Genomic DNA, 17,321 nt, shown 5'->3' on the forward strand with positions numbered 1-17,321 from the left:
GAACCATATAATTAGGAGAAGTCTTTTTGATATATTTGTACTCCTAAGAAACCTTGTAGGGTTGGCAAAATCGGCTAGTTCGTAAGGCAAACTATGGAAGTCTGACAGTAGAAACCAATCAGACTTCAAGCTGTAATTTGCGAAAGAGTAATTCACAACCCGAAAAGATATATGGGGCGTGGAACTAGCTTCTTGAAGAGTGGAAATAGCCCGAATCTTCCATTTTAAATCCGTTTGAATCTGGAGGAGAAACAAGGAAAAAGTTATTCAGAAAAGCCCACGTTTTTTTTTATGAGCTGGAGTGAGGCTTGCCTTGAAAATCAAGTTTATACTTGAGGGGATCAAGACCTTAATAAAAGAGAATATCCGAATGGTAAACTATATTAGGTATGTGATCTTTGCAATCGTATTTTCCTTTGTATTTTAAGAGAACTGAAGATCTCAAATTCCTTTTAATTAAGTAAGTTTACCACTCTGTAATCACAAACGTTGGATCCTCCAAAATTTGATACGATACTCAAAAAAAGTCTCAATGCCCTTAACCTCTAATAAAACAACAATCGAAAAGTGTCCATCTCCCATGGCTGCTTCCTTAGCAATGAGATCAACCATAAAATGTTTCAAGCCTAAGTCAAGCACTGACTCCCCTGAGAAACAGAGACCTTCTTCAAACCACCACAAGAAGAAGGGCTTCTTTAGCTCCAGAAAACAAGATGATCAGTACTGTAACAGAACCCAATTCTTACATTCAAAAGATTCACAGTACACTTCTTCCAAATCCAAGAATTTTTTCAGTGTGATCTCTGAAGTTGTTGATGGAGAACCAGCAATAGGTATCGTTAGCACTATATTTCAATCAGGTTGGAACCAAGAGGAATTCCCAGTGATTGAAAAGATATTAAGAGTCAACCACACAGTAGAGGTTCTGAAAAGGTTTGAAGAGTATAGAGAGCTGGTGAAATCTAGGGCTGCAGAAACTTGTGTCAGCAATAGAAAGGAAAGGTTGGTGGCTGATGGGAATGAGGTCCTAAGACACCATGGGGCAACTCTGCTCTGTTCATTAGGATTCCAAGGGAATTCAAGCATTTGTGGGCAACAATCCTGTGAAGTCTGCAGTATAGTAGGCTCTAGCAATTCAGGGAAAGCAGTTCAGAGATCATTCTGTGAGACTAGTTGGGGTGCACATGAGAAGATGACAAAATTGGGTTCTTCAAGGAAGGCAATGGTAATCGGCAGGGTCATAGCAGGTCGAGTTGCTTACGATTATCCTAAGGGTTTTGTTTGCATGGAAGATTGTGGGTTTGATTCTTTGATAGTTTCAGATAAGAATCAATCAAACTATTCAGAAGAGCTTATTGTCTTGGATCCACGAGCTGTCCTTCCTTGCTTTGTTGTCATATATACTTTCCAGTGACTACCATGCCAACAGAAACAGAGAAGAAAGGGTAGGCAAACTAGGCTTTGAAAACTTCTACTGTCACCAACATCTTAATATATTGATTTTGGGCATTTTTGCGTTGTAATAAATTGCTCAACACACGCGGTGGGCTGAGATTGAACGACATACAAGCAACAAGAAAATTCTTGCTACCAGGTTTGCAGCAAAATTTTATCCTATCAAATGGGGAATCTACTTCAGTTGTTGTTCTGATAAAAACCAATCCATTGTAAGTACCACCATGCATTGCATTTTCCCTTTTAATTGTATTTTCGATCTTTTCAATGGTACAAAAATTAATGGATCGAGTTTGCCTTCACCTATTCTTTCACCATGAGCATTGGTATGGTCTATGCACAAGGGAAAGGCAATTTCAACGACCCAAACAATAAGGGATGGGAGTTCGATGCTGAAATAAGAATCCCATCACATGATTACATCACTAGTGGTAGACTTTGAATTGTAAACCCTTCTTTTACCAAAAAAATAAAAAAATAAAATGTAAACCCTTCTCTGTTTTAGTCTAAACTAAAGATGTAAGACCGGTGCGGACAATGCAAGGATTCCTTGAAATGTGGCCCTAATTTCTAGTACGAACCTGGGTCCCTCAAATAACTTGGCTTGGTTTGAGACTGGCAAGTTGTACTTGGGCTTTGGTTTAGATTGGTAAGTAGGGTTTTTTTCTTTCTTTTCAGGAGCAATACTTACTGGTGAACGAGTGTTGGAATACTACTTGAATGCACTGAAATAAGTGAGAGAAATACTAGGGAAGAACCACTGGCATGACTGTATCTATTCAGATTCCTACTAGCTAGATTCTAACTCCAAGAGGATCTGGATTTTCTTTTTCTAATTGAAAGATAAATGAAGAAATATGAGGAAGTAGGGAAGGTGCTTTGCTGGGAAGAGGAAGGGGAGGTAATGTTTTAGATTAGGTTCCCTATCTTATGCTCAAATGGATCATATTTTCATCCTGATCCAATCTGACTCGGTCCAGATTTTATTCAAAAAGAGCCTACTGTTAGCCTAATCCAATCCGATTAATTTGTATGTTAACCTGTTAAGTGATGATCCAATAACTAAAAGGGTCGAATCCAGTATTCTTAGATTTGACTGGTTATGACATTTTCTAGGGGCTTAGGGCCTGATTTACTTTGGAGACAGCCCTATATATGTTGCAATTTGGATCTGCTACCCACATGGGGATAGGTGGGAACAGATCTGAACCCTCCATGAGGGTGTGGGGATGTGGGACCTACTTCTAAGGTGCGGTACCCATTACCCATGGAGGTGTTAGATCTGTCCCCACCCATCCCCATGTGGGTAACTGACCCGGATTCTATATGTTGTGCATGGTTTAGTAATCAATATCGGATCGGCCAATACCGACAGTCGATGTCAACCTGATAACTATTTTTATCAATATTTATTAATTCATTAATGCTTTATGCCATGTGTCACTATCGTATTGACTGTATCACTATTCTGGATCCGTATCGGTAATCTAAATCCATGATCTAGTAGGTCCCATATTGAGAGTCTTTACACTGAAAAAACGAAACTTTTCGATGATTCTATTGATCTAATGAATAGAGACTTGGACACAAAGTTTTGTCATTGCAAGACACTATTGATCTAATGAAATTCAGCTAATTAAGAAATTGAGATTAACCATCTTTTATTTTTTTTCCTCCTATAAAGTTAATAATAATAATAAGAAGAAGAAGAAGAAGAAGAAGAGAGGAAGATGTTAAATCATAAATGGTACAAGGGCTTGCAAATTATATTTTTCATCACAATTTTCCATGTGGTCATGGGGTTGGGTTGCAGGGGGTGGGGGGTGGGGGGAGGGGGTGGTTGGGGTCGAGGTTGCAGGAAGGAGGAAGATTATATTTGAAAAAAGATGTTATTTACAAGCGTATCTCAAACTCAATATGTGAAACTTTAGATATATCTAATCTACAATTTGTTAAAAACGTTAGATACCTTGAGTGTCATTTACCCTTTGATGTATTATTGGAGTGCGTCAACTTGCATTGTATCATCTTTTGAAGCTGTTAATTTAGTTAAACAAGATCGTCGTATAACATATGTGATTCACCAATTAGCTTACAAAGGTAAATTAACAAATGATAGGATAGAGATATCTCAGAAGGAATTGCCAACTTAATTGTGGAGAGTAATATTAATCAAGAAGTGATATTGACTTTGTAATCGGACTCTGCTTTCCCTCCTCTAGCAATTCAGTCAATTGTTAAAGATATTTTATATATCTAGACTAAATTTGAGTCTAGCTTCTTGTTTTTTTTAAATTTCAAGAGTTAGTAATACAATTGTTGATGCTCTTGCCAAGAAAACATTGTTCTTAGCAAGGAGGACAATTCGACCTTTATCCAATCTCTGTCTTGTTGATGGGAATGTATCTCGCTCTTTTGAATAAATTGATTTTTTACTAAAAAAAGAAAAAACTAAGGATAAAGATACACTTAGATCTATATAAGTTACAATTTCAATATTAGTTTGCTTTTGCTTCCCATAAAAAAAATACTTTCAAGTATGAAGAGGAACACATTTAAATCAGGGAAAATACCTAAAAATGATTTTTAAACGACAAAAAGTAAAAAAGTTGATGAAAACCATTAGGTTGTATTATAGTTGAATACAAATATGTAATAAAAAACTTTGGAGAAAGTTTTCCTTCAATTTATTTTTGTGGGTGCAAAAACTTCCAAGGGGGTTATTTATTTATTTCACATGTGGTAAAAGCTATTGTACAAAATATGTAATAGATCTTCAGGGAATGAAGTTTCCCAAAACCCTCTATACCTGTTGAGCATGCACCCCAAGGACAGCTCCAGCCATCTGATGTACACTGCAATGAGCTAAAACATTAGATGTTCTATTTCTGTGCTTAAAACACAAGGACCAAAATCAAACTTCAACCTCAAGATCTCCTTCACAAGGGTAGCAATTTCCACATAAAGCTGAATTGGATTAAGAACAAAGATACTACTAGACAAGAACCTGACAATCAGAGAACACAATCCCCTCTTTCAATATTACGTGACGAGCAGATATCAAGGCTAATCTGACAGCCCAAGTCTCTCAATGCGGTGAATGTTCACATCTTAACCTAAACATAATAATAATAATAATAATAATGTTCACCACATCATCATCATAAGTTCACAAATTCTTATAAAGTTTTTAGTATTTTAAAAATACCCTCCCACGTGCCATTCACCGTGTGGCTGAAGGAAAATTTGCCCAAACTCTAGCCACGGTTTTTGACCACTTTCAAGTCTGAATTTACATAAATATGAGATAAGGACATAAGATCTTTTAGCATTATAGGCCCGTCACATCCATCCATGTGAATGCGCCACCTGGGAAGTGATAATCCTGGTGAGTGGTGCCACCTTGATTTTTTTGATATCTTTTGTCAGACTCCAGGACATGGCTATATGGCCTATGGGCTTATATCCTCTTGGGGTTTTGGGTTGATTCGGCCTAATAACCAGCCTTTTTTATCCCCTGGATTGTTCATTATCCCTTGAGCAAAGCCTTACGTCAGCCTATATGTAGGGAACCGACCCTAAAGAAAGAGGTTCGTTTTCCATGAAATGCCCCAAATTCCAACACAAAAGTTACTCTGTCGTGTTGTGTCACTTTTGTGACATCACACTGAGGAAAAAGATTTGAGGGGATCACCAATATTTCTACCACTAAAGAACCACTTCCAAAGTAGGGAAAGAAGTGAGTTAACGTATTTCTATTTTAAGTATATCTATAATATATAGCCATCCAGTAGGTAGCATATGACCTTCTCTTTTACTCTTTTTTCTTCTATGTGTCCATGATGGTTTCTTTAAATAGTAATTGCCATAATAATTCTGTCCCCACGTTCATGCTAATGCTTTCCTCAAAAGTAAGGAAAGAGAGGACTGCAACCTGCAAGGCTTGTGGGGGAGTGGTGGTGGTGGTGGTCCATGCAGATCAATTTCTTTCTTTGTGTTTTGATCATGGTTCGTAATCTTGGTATCGATTGGATCAGATCGGATCGGATTGGGATCGAATCAATCAATATGGATCGGGATAGCCCAAACTCGGGTAAATATGACACTTTTGTCCCTATTTTCTTATAAAAAATATATATATATTTTTATATTTTTATCCTTATTCATACAGCTGGATTGGATCAATATTAGGATCGGTCTTGACTGATACCGATCTGATCCGATCAAAATTGGCCAATCCAATCCGATACCTCAAACCTTGGTTTTGACTACTTTTTAGTTAGTTCTCTTCTTTATCCTGTTTCTCACTTCAACCTTCTTCCTCTGTATCTAATGTTGCTTCTTGCTCTTGTGTCTCTAACATTGCTTCTTACTCTGTCTTTGATCAAGCTTGCCCATTGTAGACTTAATTGTTACCATGTCAATTGATGTATTCATTCTGAAGCCTACCTGTGTTATCAATGAACTTACATTTGTTCATTTCTCTCTAGATCTTGTTCACTGTTGTCTTGGTCTTCTCCTTGGTTTGCTTGATTGGTGGCTTTGTCTTGCATCTATTCTTCACTCTCCACATACTCACCAAAGCTACCTGAGACTCATCTGCACTATATTGTGATTGCTCCCTCATGGTTTTCCTGTCAGAAGTTCTTATATTCTATCTTACCCTTTGATGTTGTCTTCTCATAGTTCCACTCATTTGGTCGTGTGGAGTCTGCACCCAGAAGGACCCTAAAAAATAATGAGAAAAAGAACGCTACTTGGTCGTGTGGAGTCTGCACCTAGACACAAGATTGTGTGAAATTAGCACCCTATGCCTCCCCGTGAAATTAAATATTTGATCCATGTTGATGCCCCTGCATGTGCTCTCATTGGCCCCCCTTATTGGTGCAGGGGACACACGACCAGACAACGATCTCTTGCCCAAAAATTATATGAGAGTGTGTAGGAAACACCTTAGACTGAGAGATGATACTTTCCCCTAATACTCATATAGTGAGGGAAGGGGGGGGGGGGGAAATGGTTACAACCTATGATTACAGGTTAATAAACTGAAAAGAAAATGGCAAGAGAAGAAATAGTAATCGATTGAGGTACAGATCTTTTTTCAAGGAATGTTTGAGTGATCAACATTATTTTATTTTAGGGAGAGGGATAGGCACACTGCTTGCATGCAGTAGGTACAAATATAGGTAGGGGACGTGTATCATACAAGAAGAGTAGGGATCATTTCAAAGCAGGAAGAGAAAGAAAACACAGTAGGAGCTAGCTTACGATACATGGGCAATGTGCCAGCCCTTTCCCTTTGTTTTATGTAAGGGTCTGTGTGTGTGTCCCTTTATTATATGGGAGAGGATTCCCAACATTGTCTGAGTGCAATTTTGAGTGAATAATAAAACCCTCTTTGGAATCTAACAAACGGGGCAGGAGCTTGGGCTTTTATAACATATCACCCCTCACATAAACAGTGATATGTGAGAGAAATTTCATTTTTGAGCTAGTGTTGCACAAAACCTTTTCCCTTGTTATATTTAAGGGTGTGTGTGTATGTTTCCTTTGTTTATGTTGGGTGGGTGGTGTTTGGGTCGCATTGGAGACAGAAGTGTGTGCGTGTGTGTGTGTGTGTGTGTGTGTGTGTGTGTGTGTTTTTTGTGTTGGGTGGGTGGTGTTTGGGTCGCATTGGGTACTTTCTGTCTCTGCCCATCCAAGGTGCGCATCGTTGGATTGCAACAACTTCAGGAGTTTGCTTAGCCAAGTATCACACAAGCGTCTCATATTCTCTGAAAGCATGAAACTTTCTTTTCTTTTGTATGTATAGTGGCCCTACGTACCAATTAAAGACAACAAAAATTTACTTAAAAAAGGAAAAGAAAAAGAGAAATGGGGGCTAACATGATAAGGAATAACTAGCCCACACACATCTAACTTTATACCACTAAACAGGAAACATAATAGAATGGTAACTTATTATGGTATATATATAACCAGGGAGAATCGGGCCCAAAGCTAGTGTATATGCTTGTTGTCAGATGGGTGCCATTGACAACAGTAGGTCGCTTGAGCAATATTAATTAGCTGAATATTAATTGGCCCAGTTCACATTAATCTGGATTTGGGCTTCTAACTAAAATAGGGAAAAAAAAATTATTCACCCCCCAAAAAAAAAAAAAAAAAAAAAAAAAAAAAAAAAGGGGGAAAATTGATGTCCATGATGTGGCGTGTCATACTTTTTTTTCAGGGACACTTTTTCTTTTCCATCACCATGTGAGTCTCCGTGCATCCATAAGATTGGCATATGAAAATTTTCAATTTTGTTTCTACTTTTTCAGCCTTGAGAGCATATGTTAAAATGGCACGAGCGTATATTGAGATGCGCAGGTGTGCCAGAGTTATTGAAACTTAAGTGGTGTGGATGTCAATCTGACTTCTTCTAAGCGATAATAGATTACACTCATGTGTCGATCGTTCCAAGAATTTTCAATGTTCAGATGACAAGAAAAAATTGAAGGAACACGAAGTAAATTATTGAAGGTAACTGAAATTGATTATGATCGTCCTTTCAAACAATGGAAATACATTAACAAGAGACAGTGGAACATGCATTTCTTGAGTGCCCTTTGGCACTCAAGCCTGGTTTGGTTCACGTGTTTCCATGAGGTCCTATTCCAACCTCAGCTTATCTTTTCATGGTTATTAGATTCTTAAGTAGGGGAAAACTCCAGGATTATAGAGGAAAGAACAAGGGAGTTGCTTCTTAGTGCAAGATATAATTATTTGGGAGTTCAGTTCCGCTGCACGTACCAACAGGTGAATGTACATGTGAGAGTCAATCACCTGTCCTATTTTTGCCATTTATAAGGAGAGGAGGGGTTTTTATGAAAACAAAATTAAAATGTGATTGGCTCTGAGATGTACGTTCACCTGTTGGTACGTGCAAATGATCCATTCTCTTATTTAGGAGATTTGGAAGCGACGGAATGCAAGGGTATTCTAAGTAACCTTGCCTCCTCGTTCAGATCTTGGATCTCTATAGGTAACTATAATGTGGGGGCTCTACCAGAAAGGGCAAAAGCCATGGGTCTTGGTTGCTTTGCTCTGGATGCAAGGAGGCTTATTTTGGTTGCCACTAATCATCTCTTTTCCACCTCTGCCTAAGTGGGTGAGGCCCTTGCCCTCAGGCTTGGTCTTCAGTCAATATTCAAGGCTGGCTTGAGCCGTGTTACCCTACTCTCTGACCACTAGGTTTTGACCCAATATTGTTGTCCATGCTATTTCTAAATGGGCAGTTTCTTACCCTCATTAATTTGGATCTTTGGATGTCCTCCTTTCCTGAGGACCTTGGAAAGCTTGTTATTTAATTTTGGCCCCATGAAGCTTAATAAATTTCCTCTTATTTGGGATGTTAGCTCAAAAGAAATGTTAATTCATATCGTTTCATATTGTTTTATATCTTATTGTGCTAATATGAATAGAATCAAGTTTTTCTAAAGTCATGGTAAAGGAGGATTCCTTCACCGTTGGTCATCAATGTTTTTCGATGAGTCTCTAGGAATAGTGAAGGGTATTTCACACATCTAACATAGAAGGAGGCAGTATTGATGACGGTAGATTCGTGAGTGAACTCTTCACCGTGGACTCCTTTTTCATATAAAAGTAGATGAAGATTGAAGAGTGAAATTAGTACAATCTACATTGTTTTATGGTATATCAAATCCAATAAGTTGAATAGCACGTAAGAGAAATATATTGGTCAGCTATCAAATTTAAAGTCTTTAAAAAAAATGTTTGGCCTATCTACCATCCAGCTTTACTATTCTCCCCTTATATTTTCGGTGGCCCTAAAATTTTCACTATTTTAAATTGTTTTATTTGATATTAAAAAAAGTTAGATTAGACTCAAAATGGCACATAGGTAAGGGATCAAGGTATGGCAATGCCTATTTCTCACTAAGGCTAGGTAAGGAATTAGGGTAGGGCAATTCCTATTTCTATTAAGGCCATGTTTGATATTCAAAAGAGATATGTAGGGGATGGGTACGTTGCTTTGTACCCACAAAATATTGAAGTTGAAAAGATGAGATTATAAATATTTGTTAAATAAACAGTGGTTTCATATATCGAAGATCATGGGTGAAAAACTAAGGCTGCGTTTGGTATGATTTCTTATATCAATCTAGATAAAAAATGCATACCAAACACAACGTAAAATTTAAAACTTTCCTGGCTTTCCATGTGGCATAGAAGATCTGGCTCATAATGTAGCATTTGGAACTTACTTTCACACTTTCATTCTGTTATTATTATGCATGTTGTGCAATCTGCAAACTCTCCAGCGCATCTCTTAATTGCTTTCAGAAATTTTTTTTCATGTTTCATCACTTAGTAAATGGGTGGGTATAATCCCTACTTTCTTTGAGATGTACTTGAACTTGATTGTTAGTATATTTTTAATTATTAACTTTCCATTAGACCCCAAAAAAAAAAAATCAATTCATTGGCCTAGGAAGGGGGATCTTGATCCTCTCAAGTCTGATGCACTGCCAGTGCATCTTAAAGTTCATCCGATGGTGGATGGTACACTTATTCATCTTCAAAATTCAAAAAAAGTTCTTGACCCACCATCGAATGTAAATGCATCACACTTGAGAAGATAAAAATTCCACAAAAGAGGGTGGGTGGGGAAGTGGATACGTAATTATTAAAGATGAATCGTATGACCGACCCATAATCTCATGGCATCTGTAATTCCGCAATTGACTTGAGAAGCCATAAAAGAACCCATAGATTTGATAATTAAAGGTCGGTATGGGAGATCGATGAACAGCAAGCCTGCTGCAACTTGAAAAATAAAAATCCATACAATTTGACTTGTCATACCATAAATGATGCCCCCACCCTAATAAATTTAGGAACTTGTCATCTCATAACAAAATCATTATTATATATATATATATATATATATATATATATATATATATATATATATACATGGGTCTTGGTGATTATCTTGGAGTCTTTGTTCAATAGTTCTATGATTAACTTCTTGTCTTAGATATTGCAGGTGTTTTTGTTTATTTTGAATTTAGCTTATAGTTGATTGTTCTGAAATGACAACTGTTTTGAGCAGGTCTATTTCTTTTGTTTTGGCTTGTTCAAAGAACTCGAGATGGATTTGTTTACCTAGGATAGTGGTTGTAATTCCTTGATTTGAAACAGTAAAGGGTTTTATGAGTTCTAGGAAAGGCTGTCCTAGGATAGCTTCAGTGTTCAAGTCCTTTACTAATATGAACACATGTTTTAAACAAACTCCTTGGTTACAGATGTAAACATCTGATAATTTATAATTCATATTTAGTTTTGACCCGTTTACCCCTGTTAACTTCTGGGTTGTTTTTTTAAAATACTGGGTTAGGACTAACTCTTCTTGTATGTAATTCATTTGAGCTCCTGAGTCAATCAGGGCTATGGTACTGATTTTGTAAGATGAAGATATGATAATAGTTATATTGACATACCACTATTGGCATTTGACTTTGTTAACAATATCAATAAAATCTTCATTATTCTTATATATATATATATATATATATATATATATATATATATATATATATATATATATATATATATATATATATATATATATATAAAAGAAAAGATGAAGGAATAGACCATCAAACACTTCTAGACAACTTTATAGAAAAAGGTTTGCTATTAGTTAGCAAGTTGGTGTATGTGTCTGAAAAAGGAAATTCCAAAAGGAAAGAGAAAAACAAAATATAAATCAGCTTTCAATGGCAAAAGAGAGTGGAAAGTTGAATATGTTCCAATCTCTCTCTCTTCTAATGATATATGGCAATACAACCACATAATACAGGGAAGGGAACTTTCAATTCCCCAGTGGTCGGGTTGGTCCCCCATTGAATTGGATTAGACCTTCCTATCTTTTCCTTCACCTTTTTCTTTTTGCACTCTTCAATCGAATCCTCTTCTGATAGAGAAGGATATCAACATCATTTCATCTCCAGAGATGCTCTCTATAGTCTCTCCCCCAACCAAAGTTCTTCTCTCTCTTTTCTTTCTTATCTTTTCCTGTACCACCACAACAATTACTTGTGGTTGAAGCATTATTTGACTCCGAATCCCCCCTTGGAAGAGTGATCGATCTATGTGATAAGGTCCCCTTCCACGTGGTACTTCAGTCGGTAGCTTTAATGGGTTTTCATCATTATTGGTGATGCTTCATTATACAGGGATCGGTCTTAGTTAGGATGTAAATGAATAATCGAAATCCGTTTTGTATCCGGTTGTAGTATTATTCGGATCTATTTGAAAGCTAAATGGATGCGGATACGGATAGGTTATAGTTATCTAAAAAATTATATTTATATGTAAACGGATAATTCGTATCCGTTTAACACTATTCGAATCCGTCCAAAAGCTAATCGGATGCGAATGCGGATATAGTACTATCCGAGCCGAATCCGATCCATTTACAGTCTTAGTCTTAGCTAATATCGATCCAATATTGATTTGGATCGGTAAGAATCAGGCTATATTGGTAAAAAATTATCAAAAATCAGATTTTCTTGAATTGGTTCCTGTATCGTCTAGTATTGGTAAGAACTTATTAAAAAAATTATGCAAAATAAAAGTAAATTGAAAAATCAGGGCCAATACCATTCGATCCGGGTGAATCCATTTGGATTAATCCAATCTTGAGATTACGAACTATTTTAGACTCATAATGATCGATACTGACTAATCTGATCCCAAAACTCAGGCGATCCAACCGAGTTCATTGATCCAGGAAATGATTCACTAATACCGACCTTTTGGCCGGTAAATTTTTGGCTTTGAGTAATTGGAATACCCATATATCGTTTAGCGATAGGGACCCAGATCCTCTACTGCCGAGCTGCCCGGCAGGACCGTGCTGCCCAGACATGGTGCTACGCACAAAGATCTCCTTACCCCCACTCGGACAAGGCATTTTGGCAGGGGTAAGGCGGACATTGCACGCAACACCATGTCTGGGCAACACGGTCCTGCCAGACAGCTCGGCAGTAGAGGATCCAAATTCTTAGCGATAGGCCCCAGCCTCTCCTCTCTACTTTCTAAATTTTAGTACAAATTAATGTTGAATAGCAAAAGCAAAGCTTCAACACGTACTAATTGAAAAATAAAAAAATAAAATCCAAGATGGTTAAAAGATACAAAGAACAGGTATATCTTATCTCAAGGAAATTATTCTTTTTATTATTATTATTTTGGATAGATAACTAAAGGAAATTATTAATTATCACAAACACCAAGGCCTATTATTTTTTCAGTTAGATTTCTAAATGTCAATAAATATTTATTCTGTCATGTAGACAGATGATATGTCCATTTCATGTTTATGACCATTGAATAAAGAAGACATGTTTTAGTTTAGCAACATGTCAAATTTCAGAGTCTGACTCAATAAAATACTCTTTTTTGTATTGGCACACATCTCGTGTATGTCCATGTATGTGTACCAGTATTCTAGACATTATTGTGCGCTCTTCTAATTCTGAATGAGAACATATGGTTTAGATTTTTTTTTTTTTTTAAAAAGAACATAAAAATGGATGGCACAAATTTGTCCTTTTTAAAAAAAAATATTACCTTCCATTGTTACATGGATAACTACTCATAAACCAAATTTTATGATTTTGTTAGATAATTGAATTTGACATGTGACCAATTCAAGGGACAACCAATCATTTCCATAGTGACAACTCAACTATTGAAGGTATTTGTTGCTATTGAATGAATTTAAATCAAAAAAGAAGTTTCAAATATTTCCTTTGTTACTTATTGCAAAACATATGAATGGAGAACTTTAGTCCTATGTTGGATGTAAAAGACAATGAAGCGAGTTTTACATATTAGAATGAAAACTACAAGGGTAGATTTCCATGAAAGAAAGGATCACTACATTCTTTTCTTTTTGAGAATTTAGGGTTTATTTTCACATGCGCAAGCATTGAGTTGAGCCGGATCGGGCTTGGCGTTCAATTTCAACAAAGGCAATTTCCTTTATAGTGACATCATACTTTATTTATTGTATATTGGACAAAGCACATTCAGAGTCGAGGTTTGTTAGGAAAATTTGAATTGTGTCTGACATGTAACAAGGTTTTACCAACATTGGTTGTATCGCCTGACACGAAGACAAAGTTAGTGATTGTACACTGGATATCAGTAACAACTAGTTTTCTATGTCTTCTCTTGTTGAGAGACACATCTCTTGGACTCGTTTTGAACAGATGTTTTTGAGGGGTAACTCTTCTCTATAAATAGAGAATGTTCATGACACTTTAAGAGTGATTTTTCTAAGTGTCTCACTTGCTTATGTTGTTTGTGTTTTTCTTCTATTAATGTCCTTTGAATTATGTATTCTTCTTTGGAGGTCTTCTTCTATCGTAGACTACTCTTACCTTAGCTGGATCTCATTGGTGCCACCTAAATGGTAGGCAGCGGTGGATGTGTGATGTTTGGAATTATCATTCATGCACCTATCCCCTACCTACGGAAGAATGAGTGATCCGTTCCCTTGTAGACATGATTCAGACCATATTCACTATTGCCAAGAATATCATTTGATGCATCATCAAGTGAGTTGCTGAAAATATCCTACTACTACTACTACCAAGATGTTGGAACTATTATTCTGGCAAGTCATTATCTATCTTTTACAACTGGTTTAAAATGTTCACATCTTCGTCTCTGCAACACACAAACACAGATAGATATAGAGAGGCTTTGGTCAACCAACAATTCTGTTCTGTCAGATGCTAACACTTGTTGAAATTTTGCCCAACCTTGTTTTGACCAGGCTTCTAAATAAACTAAGGTGTTGCAAGCAAAGCTTGGCTAGAGAGGCCAGAGTCTCTGATGGGCCGGGCTGTCTGTTTGCCAGCCCTAATTATTCATCTACTAAAATCACTGTTGACCTCGGATTCAGATCTTCTATTGCCGAGCTGCTTAGTACGATCGTATTGTCAAGACATACTGAGGCGTATAATAATCGTCTTACCCTTGCCTTGAGCGCTTTGTCCTAATGGGGGTAAGACGATCATTGCATGTCTCACCATATCTTGGCAATACGGTCCTGCTAGACAGTTCGACAGTAGAGGATCCAAATCCGCCGACCCCAAACCCTGATGGGATTAATTGTTGCTTCAAATAATTTCACAACGTGGCAAAAGGAAGCGTCCTTTATTGATTTGTTAACTAAAATACAAGAATGAACGTGGTGGGCTAGGGCTATGCTATTGACCTAAGACGATAAAATTACCTCCTTAAAAATGACATTCCTTTCCTTGGTATAAAGGCAACGGAATAGTTTCGTGTGAGAGCGAAATTCCATGTAGGAGCTGAGCTAGCGTGAGTCGTGAGTCCTCAGTGGGGAAATATGTCAAACACTTAGCATACGTGTTTAATTTAGGTGGGTGATGGTCCAGAACCGTTGGTTGTCTGGTTTGGCTAAAAAAGGAAGAGGGAAGCAAAGAGATATATATGCTAGGTAGGACAAGAACTAAGATGGATTCCAAAACCCACGATCTCGGGTTAGATACTACTTTAGATCCTTTTCATATCACCTATTTTTAGCATTTCACGGGATGCATGCGGGATTGCCTTTTACTTTTACTTGTCAACGTCGATTTCCTACACGGCATTTATTGAGCGGATGGATCAAAAGGCCACTCGAAAAGTGGCAGCTGCAGCAGCTAGCAAGATTTGAAATCAAGGTGATCTGAAATCCTAAATAATGCCAACTTGTAGGCCCGTTTGTTTGTCGGTATTATATTGGGTGGAAATGAACGGACGAAATTTTGCTGCTAACCGAGAGTTGCAGGACTCACAGCCAAAGAAATGGAAAAAAAATTAATAATAATAAAAAATTCTACTCTCAAATATTTTGTTGTGATCTCCATGTTTCTTCTACTGAGTTCCACCAGTTTATATTCATTTTACGACTAAACACTTGATCGAAAATTATTATTATTATTATTTTGTGTTTGGGAAAAAGATTCTTGTGAGGTTGTGTGCAGCCTACGCTCAGACATAGGATTGTGCAAAATGATAGGTCTATCTCCTATTCTTCTGAAATGAAAAAATGTCATCATCGTTGATGCCCCTATGTGTACTTTCATTGGCCCCGTGCTTCTTTGGGGACCACACATCCCTGCAATAATATTTTGCTAATATTTTTTTGGACAAGAAATCGTTGTTTGGTTGTGTAGCCCCTATACTAGCGTGAGAGACAATGAGAGCCCACACAAAAGCATCAACACGGATGAGATTTTTTATTTTATTTTAGGAGGGACTACGGTAATATCATGCGCTCTTGTTGTGGGTACCGCGACCTCTGAAATAAGGGTCAGCCCGCTTTGCGGGGGCACCGCAGACTCTTGATCGCGATTATGCAATCTTTCGATCGCAAGACCGTGATTTTCGCAGTGCCGTGGTCACATTTCCACGGTTTATTGGAGACTTTGCTTAGGTTTTATGAATATTTTTGGCTTTCTTTAGGATTGGTCCGATTTCGAGTGAGGTGTCAAAGATTGCCCGTGTCCTGTTGTTGTTATCGTCGCAGGTGACAAAATTCACCATCTACACTTGTGTCCAAGTACAGGAGCCACACAACCAAAAATAGTTCTTCTTCCCTAATTTTTTTCATGTCACTTTACTTCACTTAACCAATGAAAATTTTATTTTATTTACTTTACTTCCTATATTTCTAACCTAATGGAGAGTAAATGAATGTTGCATGCATACAGCAAGAAGGCCCTCTAGGAAGTGGATGTTAACATTTATTCACAATCACATACTAAATGAAGGGCAAAATTAAGCATACCCAGACATGTGATTTCCCCAAAATGCTAGGGGGTAGTGCCATATTTGGATCCGGCTCCTTTCCAAGGAGTCCAGCGCCCAAGGAGTGTCCAGGGTGCATCCAACGGCTGGATTGTGCCACACACATCTCGATGCATGTCTAATCAACCGTCAAGATGTGTGTGGTACAGCCCAACGGCTGGATGCCCCTTGGGCAATCCCTAGACGTTATGCTCTTTTGAAGAGGAGCTCGATCCGCCATATTTCTCAAAATTATGTTTGCCACCTAGGCAATTCAGATTGAGTAGAAAATTTGACATGTAGGCACAGAACCTAGAGGTCAACTTATTCACAAAACATGGCTCCATATTTTGGTAAGGGCATTTCATGTCTAGTGCATAATTAGTGGGTCATCTAACTGAGTGTCCCATAATCTCTTTCGCCGGGGCATGTTGAAGTAGGTGTCGTTTGCTTGAGTTCTAGGTAGACTCATGGGGGACTTCAATGAAATTTGGGCCCAAAACAACAAAATATGAAGTATGGTCAAAAGTCTCATTATAATCCATGTCTTTTATTACAATGCAAATTCATAAAAAGTAAATGGATCATTAATTATCTTGGTCCAATCTATTTATTATGATGTTAATTAATTTTTTTTTCTTGAAAAAATATGTTGAAAACATTGCTCCATATTTTGGTAAGGACTTTTTCTTCTTATTTCTTTTAAATTGAAAACCAAATTCAATTTACAAAAGGGAAGTAGTGAAGAGAAAACGACTTTAGTTGAGAGAACTCAAGCACAAAAGATCCTAAAAAAGTTGTTATTGTTAAATTTAAGTTAAGGGTGTAATTTCTTGTCTCCAAAGTGGTGAATTAAGTAGTTGTACTTTTTTATTTTTTTTTTACAAAATGAAATTCAAAAATACCTCTATACATTTTCGGTTATGTTCGACATTGATCGGTTTTGACCAATGTTGACATTTTTCGCTGTCACTTGAAGG

General features: G+C 37.2%; 1 protein-coding gene across 1 annotated transcript; it reads left to right on the plus strand.

The window, feature by feature from the left end:
- The first annotated feature begins 580 nt into the window (after window positions 1-580).
- Window positions 581-1,414, plus strand: LOC122662709. The gene has a single exon (XM_043858458.1). The coding sequence runs from the start codon at window positions 581-583 to the stop codon at window positions 1,412-1,414; it is 834 nt and encodes a 277-aa protein (XP_043714393.1).
- The last annotated feature ends 15,907 nt before the right edge of the window (window positions 1,415-17,321 follow it).

This window comes from Telopea speciosissima, chromosome 1, assembly GCF_018873765.1.
Source record: "Telopea speciosissima isolate NSW1024214 ecotype Mountain lineage chromosome 1, Tspe_v1, whole genome shotgun sequence".
Lineage (NCBI taxonomy): Eukaryota > Viridiplantae > Streptophyta > Magnoliopsida > Proteales > Proteaceae > Telopea > Telopea speciosissima.